This window comes from Malus domestica, chromosome 17 (genome assembly GCF_042453785.1).
Source record: "Malus domestica chromosome 17, GDT2T_hap1".
Lineage (NCBI taxonomy): Eukaryota > Viridiplantae > Streptophyta > Magnoliopsida > Rosales > Rosaceae > Malus > Malus domestica.
The window spans coordinates 20,027,573-20,038,250 of record NC_091677.1 but is presented as its reverse complement, the minus strand read 5'-3'; the positions used below and the strand labels follow the sequence as shown (position 1 = coordinate 20,038,250).

The window sequence follows — 10,678 nt, the reverse complement described above, 5'->3', positions numbered from 1 at the left end:
ACATTATCAAAGCAATTTATATAAAAGTTTACTAAATACTCAGACATTGCTTTTTTTGTTTTTTTTTAATTTTTTAAAAGCATTTTTACAAAAAAAGATTTACCAAACACTTAACAACTTTAATTTACATCTGTTTATTCTCCAAGAACAACAAAAGCAATTATTTTTTAAAAGCACAACAATACCAAACTAGCCCTAACTCGTCGTGCTTTTTCTTTGAAGGTTGAACACATAACCTCATTTTTTTTCCCTTTTCTCTTCCATTTTTTTACCTTTTTTATTGACTTTTTCACTACATAAACAACATGTATCTACTTCATAGTTAGATTTTTTTTTTAATTTTTTAATACATTCTTTTTGTAGTTATGATTTTTTACCAATTTGTCGTCATTTTTTTATTTTTCTGAATTTTAATTGTGAAGGAAATTAAGGGGGTTTTGTGACGATCCATCCCGAATAATTATATATTTTTATCCTTGAATGTGTGAAATGACGATTATGCCCCGATGCTTAATGACGTGGATGTACGTATATAGTTTCAAATTATTAATTTTTCACTAATGTGATCAAATTGTACTCGACGTCACGAGAGCATCGACGCAAATTAGGATCAAATCGAGTTCGTAACTTAACGGAAAAGTTACGAACAAATAGGTGTAGATGAATAAGTTTTGGTTTTACACTTAATCTACCAATCATTTCTTTTCTTTTCCTACAACCTTGGACCAATTGTTAGGCCCTAATTCCATAGCCCAATCAAGGCTTTGTTTCTTTTATTTCTGCCCAATCCCGTAACACACACATACACTCACACCTGCAAACCTTCTTTTTCTCTCTTCTCTTTTCTCAACTCTTCTCCCTTGTCTGTACGATCCGAGCCTTCAACTCTCAAACACCATCCAAACTTCTTTGATCGAGCTTGAGCTTTGCACCAACGTGTTTCTGGTGACTTCACGAACCCATCCATACCATTGGATCAAAGAATAGATCACGGGAACCTGAGAACCTAAGAGCTCCGACATGGTGCTTTGTTGCTTCGTCGTGATCGTGGTTATTTCACGGAGTTTTAAAGCTTAAGGGAGTCTTAAAACTACTACATAGAGACCTGGGAACAATTTTTGGAAGGTTTTGGACGTCAGGATAGGCCAGTTCCTTAAGTTACAGGTTGACCGGAATATTCAAGTATATTCTGACTATATTTCGTCAATTTTAGGACCTCTGAGAGGTAAGATCATGTTCTACTCGTTCAGGGCTTCAAATTGATATAAAGTTTGTGAAATTTGGTTGAAAAACGAGGAAGATATTAAGGTTTAAAGATTTTTCCAGAATCCAGTGACGCAGGGGCGGCCGGATTCGGATCCCGGTGAAACACTGGAGAAAAAAGGAGCATATTTTGTTAACTTTGACGGAATATACTAATGGCGTCAGGTATATTTTACGAAATATTCTATTATTTAGCATAATATTCTCTAACGGCGTTAAAGGTTCCGTCCAACGTGCCAAGCACGTGCCTATGCATGGCCGGCGTGTGAGGGCGAGTGGGTCATCAGAAAGTTATTCTAAAAATATAGGGATGCTCATGGTGTTGAGTAGGCCATGATGATATATTTAAACACCCCAATTGAGCAACATATGAGAAGTTATTACGCGGTTTTGATTATGTGCTTAAAATTAATGTTGGATTAGTTGTTTCACATATAAGTGAGACGTTTCCGGAGGACGAGTGTAGCCAAGCGAGACTCGAAGGTTACGACGCTGCTACCTACCAGTGAGTGGGTTTTTGGTTTTCTATATATACGTATATATGCTTTACAGTTTTCCCAGAAATTATTTTAAATGGATTTACATTCTTAAATGCCATGTCAATTGCATTACATTTTAGCATGTGCATTAGTATAGATATGCATATTATTGCATGACGCTGCGGATGCTTAGGTAAGCTTCAGGTGAGTACATATTGATGATAATGATTGTAGTGTGTTTGGTGATGTTGAGATACATTTAGTGCTCATTATCCTACACCTCGATGTTAGTGCTTCGCCCGAGGCCAGAGCCTAGCCTTCACGTGATCGTTCACCTCCCGCACCATACACTCACCTTGGATCCAAGGCAGGTGCCAGCTTGTCGTACATACCACATTAGGTGGTTTCGACTCGTAGGTGACTTGTGATACTTCACACAGCCTTCACGTGATCATAGCACTTGAGCGTACCTATTTACACCCAGCCTGTCGTACAGACCACATTAAATGGTTCCGACTCGTGTGTAGAATTTGGTAGATAAGCTATAGGTTCAGCTGTACAGGTCACGTTAGGTGACTCCGGCTGACATATCATTTTACATTGATTTATCCCACCTGACTTACTTATTTCATGGCTGAGATACTTGACATGGCATATACTTGGTTTTCATTACTCTCGAGCATGATTTCTATATACGTATGTATTAATATTTTCTGGGAAATTATACGGGTTTTATGATAAGGGGTTATTACTTTTGAAAAGTGAAATGGTTTTTGAAAGCTTTGTTTTTGCCCACTCACGTTTTCTGTTTTGCGCCCCTCCAGGTTCTAGATAGAAGTTCGTGTTGGTGACTCACGAGGACTCTGCGGCGGTTCTGACAGACATCCATCAATGTAGGGTTTTCTTTCATATCTTGTATAATTAGTATTTAGCTTGCTAGACTGCACCTTGGTACCTACGCTCTGATTATGTGTATCTACACTCCAATACTTCCACTCGTACTTATACACTAGTCTAGTGTAAGTTAGTTAGTTTGGTTTTTATTTACCCATATTATCTTATCACCTTCACTTCCGTACGACGCACATGGATACGTCACCCTCACGTGACGGCCAACATGCCTCGATTTAGGTCGGGGTGTGTTAGGTTTCTTGGCATTTCAAAATGCTTCACCTATATGGCCTTCTGGCATTATATATACTAGCCTTCATGCACGCGCTCACAAGTGTGCAAAAAGCATTTTTTGAATCACAGCGTGCTACGTGTGACTTACACATTTTAAATGTATTTATATGCATGAATTGACAAAAGGAAAATCAAATATTTGAAGTAAATGAATAATCTTAGATCATGCTAGAAAAAAGCCCTCACAAACCAATCAAAGCAACTGAATTCATATAATAAAATCGGTTTTTCAATTTCCATCTACATTCTATTGAATTTACATTAAGAATAGAGAAAATAATATTTAATAAACAACTGATTGAATCATATTATTGCTAACCAATTGTGAGGCTAAGCCCACCTCCTCCCCTTTAGTGTAGATAATCGTTTGTTCGAAAAAAAAACATCATTTGGCAACTAATTTAATCATATTATTATGCGCATGCGAAAAATCTTTTTTATAACCGGCATTATACGTCTCTTAAGATGTTTTGAACGTGTTTAAAAATAGAAAAAATAATATTTAATGAACAACTGATTTAATTATATTATTGCTAGCCTATTGTGAGGTACTAATTAAAAAAAACTGTACAAAAAAAATTAATTATTAAAAAAACACTGTTAAAATGACGAAAATACCCTGCATTATTTGGTGCATTATTTTGGATTGCTTTTGAAATATTTTGTTTTGGGGGGCATTTTTGTCCAAAATCTTTTGGTGAAACTTGTGACTCCAAAAGGAGTTGTTGGCTTTACATAAGATGATGATAGAAGATAAAATTATAAGTTAGATTGAAATTCCAACCGATATGCCAATGTTATGTGGATTGACATATCTATTGTGTGATGCCAATTTTGATATATGAAAAAAATTTGACGTCAAATTATTTTTAAATATTTTGTTGTATGGATCTTAATGCACCAATCATAGATAATGAAAATTAATTTTTATTTATTTATTTTAAACAATGAGCTCCACAAATATTTATCTCTACTAATTAATAAAACATTCATTGTCAACCAAAACCCTATGAAGTTACCAGTTTAACATTCTAATTAAAACAGAACATGAATAAGAAGTATGGGGCAAAATGTAATTTTATACAACCAAATTTTGCTGTATTTTTTCAAAGCTTCACCTACATATAATCCTAACATATTTCTAATTTAAAAAACAAAAAAAAAACTTTCCACTTCCACATTCTCTATATATCTCTTCCTCTCTCCTTCTATTTCAAAAACAAAAATAAAATTTTTTTTCACACACTTTGTGTGTGCCCATAGTATTAAATAAAAAATAAAAAAAAGAGTTTGAGCAAAAGGAAAATTCGAGATTACCACATAAGCATAAGCTTTTAAATTTACATTTACCTATTTTTTTTTGACATCTCCTGTGATCTTATCTGTTTTTTACGGATACGAACTCGAAAACTCGGGTCCGGACTCGCTCTCTATAAAACGAAGGCCTGAAAGCGTAGAACATTGAAGCACATTTGTCTTTGCCTGTTGTACAAGCTAAACTCTGATAAAACGCCAACCTCCGTCGCTCACCGATCTTAGAAGCTCCAAACCATTTCCGCGATGCTTAACGGTAAGAGCGCCTCTCGAGTTTAATTTCTCATCCAAGTTATACTGTTTATTGATTTTATTTTTATTCCAAATTGGTGTTCGTACTCAATTCTTTCTTCGAGCATTTCTGGCGCTTAATGTTTCACTTTTGGGGCGCATTTAGGGGTTTTCTTTCAGTTTTTTAATCTGGGTTACCGGAGTTTGTGGTATTTGACGCGACTAAGCAGTTTGTTGTTCCGTTTTTTTTTTTTTTGGAGTAATTTGAGCTGGATTTGTGGGTTGTAATTCGAAATTAGGATCTGGGTCTTTGCAATTTCGGGATTTCTGATGTGGGTTTTCGTATTTAAGTGGAGTGGTTCGGTTACGTATCATTTTGGTTTCTTTTTGCTGTATCATTTTATGCAACAATGTTTTGCATAGCATACTATCGAAGAATCTAAGGTGTTACTGAAATCTCAGTTTTACAAGACTTCAGACTTTTATTAGAAATGAATTAACTAAGTTTACTTTTAGAGGAATTTCGGATTTTTGATGTGGGTTTTTCGTATTAAGTTGCACATATAATTTCTCAGTCAATTTGGTTTCTTTTTGCTGTATTCATCTTATGCAGCAATTTTGCATGGTGTAATATCGAAGAATCTAAGGCGTTGCTGAAAACTCAGTTTTACAAGACTCCAGACTCTTATTAAATGAATGAACTAGTTTTACTTTTAGCCGAATTTGGGATTTCTAATGTGGGTTTTCATATTTAAAGTGGAGCGGTTCTGTTGCACGTATAAAGTTCTTAGTCAATTTAGGTTTCTTTTTGCTGTATTCATCTTATGCAACAATGTTTCATAGCATACTATCGAACAATCTAAGGCGTTGCTGAAAACTCAGTTTTACAAGACTCCAGACACTTGATGGATTCGATTGCATTAGTTTTAGCTCGGTATCAAATTTTTTCTCTTTCCAGACGCTATTATTACCTTAATCTGAGGACAGCATAAATGGGTTCTTCATAAGTTCATATGTTGTTCTGTAGATTTGTAACTTTTAACTTGGTTTGTAGATTACATTATTGACAATAGTGATTTATTACTCATTTGCAGTGAGTGTAAAATGGCAAAAGGAGCTGTTGAAAGCTGTGGAAATTGATACCACTCAGCCACCTTATGTATTCAAATGCCAACTATACGACTTAACAGGGGTACCTCCTGAAAGACAGAAGATAATGGTTAAAGGTGGTTTATTGAAGGTAAATAGATTGCTCAGGCTTAGTGAAAGTGTTCATATATACATTATATATGTCTTGTTTAATTGTCAAGTAAATCCTTCTTTTGTGTTTGTATGTTTTTAAATGTAGGATGATGCAGACTGGTCGACTCTAGGAGTAAAAGAGGTGGGGTTTTTTTTTTTGAAGCGAATCACAATTAGTATTATATTTATCTGCTTCATATTTGTTGTTGCTTTAATCACAAATCTATAACCTTTCCTAAAAGAAAACAAAATGAACGATAATATATACTTTTTGTAGGGTCAAAAATTGATGATGATGGGGACAGCAGATGAGGTTGTCAAGGCTCCAGAGAAGGCTATTGTATTTGCTGAAGATCTCCCAGAAGAAGAACAAGCGCTTAACTTGGTAAGTACTTTGTACTTGTGTTCGGTAGATTTAAATAGCTGAACAAGCTCTTAGTGTGTCCAGTACTAAGTACTTGTTCTGAAGATTTTAAAAGCTGTTATTTCTTCTTAGTGGACCTCGTGCTGTTAATCTGATGCACTTGTGATATTTATCCGCAAACTTCTCCCATCTCTTTCATTTAGAGTTTTGCAAACTTCTCTTATATTTTTAATTCGACGTTGTGATGTTATTATGATATGCTAGTGGCTCTGTAACATTTTGAGTTTTTCTTACTTTTTCTGTAAATATGACATTAGTTAGGATTTTGTGCTGTACTGTTCTGGTATGTTCCTTGTTGACTAGTAGTACCAATACATTATTTTATTCTCATTTGCATGTGAATCATTATCAGAAATAATGGCTTCAGAGCATTCTCAATTATGCCACCTTTACATATTTGAAGGTTCAGTCATAAATGAACTTTTGCGTCTTTTTCTCTTTTTTTTTTTGAGTAATTTTAACTTGTTAGACTTTTATGCGTTTCTAAATTCCATGATTTTGTTTCGGGCTTCAATATTTTTTCCTTTTCTTTTTGCTTTGTGTATAAATTATTTCAACCTATGTTACTTTTATTTCCAGGGTTACGGTGCTGGTCTATTTAACCTGGGAAACACCTGTTATATGAACTCCACCATACAGTGTCTGCATTCTGTTCCAGAGTTGAAATCAGCTTTGATCAAGTAAGTCTTCAGTTAAAGAATGTATTTCAATTTACTTCAAAATTTGTTCCTGTCAGACTAGTGCTGACAGTGTATTATTTCTTCAGGTATTCACATTCTGGAAGAAGCAATGATGTGGATCAGACTTCTCATATGTTGACTATTGCAACTCGTGATTTATTTAGTGAACTGGATAAAAGTGTCAAGGCTGTGGCACCCATGCAATTTTGGATGGTTTGTTATCCTAATTCACTGTTTTAATTAATTTCTTGAACATGTTTCATCTGTCAATGAAGCTTACGAAACTTGTACAGGATATTCTTAATTCTTGCATTCTACTTTGGCATAGAAACTTTGTCATGGAGCCTGATATCATTAGTGTATAGGTAGTTTCTTACTAGTACAGGCGGAAAGATAAACAAGTTGGTTTGTTGTTATATCTGCAGGTATTACGCAAAAAGTATCCTCAATTTGGTCAGCAGCATAATAGTACTTTCATGCAGCAGGTTTTCAATTTGGTTTTTATCCTATTGTAATGCTGCACTTTTTCAGTCTAGTTACTTTGGTAGTTTATTGAATTTTTTGTTCTTAATGTGTGACAGGATGCTGAAGAATGTTGGTCACAGCTTTTATACACCCTTTCTCAATCTCTAAGATCGTTAGGTTCTAGGTGGGTAATTTTATTTTATTTTATTTTTCTGGGTTTGGATGTGTGTAGGAACTGAAAGTGGTTTAATGACCTTAAACTAATGATCTATGGAGACTTTCTTTTAGGTTCAGTAGCAATTTTTGTGTTCTCCTAGTTTTGGTTTCCAGTCTGCTTTTTGCCATATATATTGGAAATTATACTGAATAATGTCCTCTTGCAGTGAAAGTCCAGACTCTGTTAAAGCCCTTTTCGGCATTGAACTTGTTAGCAGGTTAGAGATCTGCAACTTATCAACTTATTGTATACTAATTAGATATTGACTAACACTCAATAGCAGTATGAGATTACGTAACAGTTTTCTTTGTTGTGATTATGAAATTAACATATATACTTCAGTTTTCTGGATGATTGGTTTAAAGAAAATTTAACAGTTGACGTTTGAATAATTTGTTCAGTTTCCTCTTGCTGGCACAACATATGACTGGCTTGTTGAAGTTCATATTTCATTTATGAGTTATAAGTTAAAGAGTTATTAAATGAAGCTACCACTTCATGTATTTATTGATGTGGTGGAATGCTAGGGTGCACTGCGTAGAAAGTGGGGAAGAAAGCTCAGAAACAGAGTCAGTTTATTCTCTGAAGTGCCACATATCACATGAGGTGAACCATTTGCATGAAGGGTTAAAACATGTAAGTATAATCTTCTTCATTTCATTTTGTGTGTGTGTGCTAGAATATGTGATGATATAATCAAGATACTCTATAGTAATTACAGGGTCCTCATATATTACACTGCTTCATGCAGGGTTTAAAATCAGAATTGGAAAAAAATTCACCTTCCTTAGGGCGTAGTGCGATCTACGTCAAGGAGTCTCTTATAAATGGCCTTCCGAGGTACAAAATGACTATATGTATACTATTCTTAATGCATTATTCTTGATTCTAACATTTTAGTCACCAACATGTAATAAGTTACACTATCACGTAGTCAGTTTAGTATCTTGTGCCCTTATTTAAGGGTCTCATTAATAAATCATTTTCTTTTTAATTTTTAGTTTTCATTTATTTTTTGTGCAACGGAGAGAGGAAAAATATGTAGGAGAAAGGTGGAATAAAGAGAGGTAAAGGAAGGATGGTGGAAGAAATGCAAAAGGAATGTGTATGGAGTGACAGACAAAATGAAAACTAAAAAACAAAACTGGAAACAATATTGTTTTCACTTTCATATTTTTGTTTTCATATAATTTTCTTCATTTTTCTATCCTCCTTCCAACCACCTCCATTCATCCCTTTCCGCTCCTCACTTCTCCCATATACTTTCCCTCTATTCTAGCACAAAAATTTAAAATATAAACTAAAAACGAAATGGTTATCAAACAGCCCCAAGTTTGTGGATGGGTGGCTAAATTGTGTGTGGTCTGCCCTTTGACTTTAACCCAAAAAAATATTACAAAAGTGGAATCTTACAGTTAAATTTTTTTCCCTCAAGGTACTTGACCATTCAGTTTGTACGCTTTTTCTGGAAAAGGGAATCAAATCAGAAGGCTAAGATTTTGCGGGTAATGCCTATTTTCTTCTGATATACAAATTGTCATTTGTCTCTTTCCATATTGTTTTAGGTGGAAAAAGAAAGTATTCCTATGAGAATTTCTGCGTATGTGTTGAGTATGCTTGACAGTTTTTTTTGCAACTTTAGTGCACTGATATCTTATTGTGAAAGTGTTATTAGAAACACTGCCTATTAAATTTAAACTGTTTTCACTTATCTCAGAAAGTCGATTACCCTTTGCAATTGGATATTTTTGATCTGTGTTCAGCTGATCTTCGCAAAACATTGGAAGCTCCTCGTCAGGTATATACTTCTCTTTGATTTTGACGAACTTATGTTAACATTTGGTAAAAAATATTGACTTATTTTTTTTGTACTGGTCCTATTTATTTCCAACCTCAACTTTCAGAGACTGAGGGATGAGGAAGGTAAAAAACTTGGTTTGAAACCCAGTGAAAAGAGCTCTGATTCAAAAGACAAAGATATCAAGATGTCTGATGCGGAGGTGATTATACAACCTAGCCATACACTTTCACACAGAAACCTCATGAACTGCCTATTTGATTACGTATAAAGCATCACCCTCTTTTCTGCGTGCAGGGATCTTCAAATGGAAGTGGAGAATCATCTAATCCTACACCAGATGAAGGTTAAAGTCAATCAACCTTGTGATTTTTCTTCTTCTGTGTTTCACTCTGGTTCTTCGAGTCCTTAGTTTGCACTTATTTCGCCGTCCCATTGCTGCAGGTGCTATGACTGGAATTTATGATTTGGTTGCTGTGCTGACACACAAGGGTCGTAGTGCAGACTCTGGCCATTATGTTGCCTGGGTCAAGCAAGAAAGCGGTCAGTTTTCTGGAATAACTGCTAGTTTGTTTGCATGTGATCAATACAAACCTTTCAACTCATGGGATTCTTTTGTTGGTTCAAGGGAAATGGATCCAATATGATGATGACAATCCCTACCCACAGGAGGAGGAAGACATCACCAAACTCTCCGGAGGAGGTAGGATTGCTGGAATTTCTTTTCTTGCTAACCTGTATAGTAGCATGAATTTCACTAAGGGCTGCTATGTGGTTCTCTGGCGCATATATAACAGCAGAGCGGCTCACTCGTTAACTTGTCAATTAACAATGCCTAAACCCACTTACCCATGTCTTGGGGCAGCGATCGTGTCCCGCTTTGGCATTTATCTAGGTCACCTTAAAATGGTCCGTCACTCTAATAGTTTTTGCTTGTTTGCAGGTGATTGGCATATGGCCTATATCTGCATGTACAAGGCCCGTACCATCCGCATGTGATATTTCCTTTACCTCAATTGAAATTGAAATACCCTTCCAGTTTGTATTTCTCAGGATTAGATTCTACACAACCGTATCGTGTGCAATTGAAATTTGTCCCAAATGTGCGTTACAACGAAAAATTCTGATATTTTAGATGCGTTTTAATTATGTAAGCAAATTTTTTGGTTTACATTGAAGTTTGTCCTAATTGTGTGCTAGAACGAAGACTCTTTTGCCATTTAGATGCGTCTTTAATTTGCAGAGTATTACATATTCGCCGTAATGCTTGATTTACGCTAACAGTTAGCGCGCTGATGACGGTCGAGTCGATGACTTGAGTGAAGTTGAAGGAGAAAATCTCCACTATAAACTTGTTGGTGTGACTTTGCAGATCCTCGA

At 35.3% G+C, this 10,678-nt stretch overlaps 1 protein-coding gene across 1 annotated transcript; it reads left to right on the top strand.

Moving 5' to 3' along the window:
* The first annotated feature begins 4,271 nt into the window (after nucleotides 1–4,271).
* LOC114822574 (ubiquitin carboxyl-terminal hydrolase 6-like) lies at nucleotides 4,272–10,469 on the top strand. The gene is made up of 18 exons (XM_029097172.2): nucleotides 4,272–4,497; nucleotides 5,567–5,712; nucleotides 5,821–5,856; nucleotides 5,992–6,099; nucleotides 6,718–6,818; nucleotides 6,905–7,031; nucleotides 7,244–7,303; nucleotides 7,400–7,467; nucleotides 7,667–7,717; nucleotides 8,028–8,136; nucleotides 8,252–8,340; nucleotides 8,936–9,005; nucleotides 9,218–9,298; nucleotides 9,405–9,500; nucleotides 9,596–9,644; nucleotides 9,743–9,841; nucleotides 9,927–10,001; nucleotides 10,242–10,469. Exons 1-18 carry the CDS (start codon nucleotides 4,488–4,490, stop codon nucleotides 10,295–10,297), a joined length of 1,431 nt encoding a protein of 476 aa, XP_028953005.1. The 5' UTR covers nucleotides 4,272–4,487; the 3' UTR covers nucleotides 10,298–10,469.
* Nucleotides 10,470–10,678: the final 209 nt, after the last annotated feature.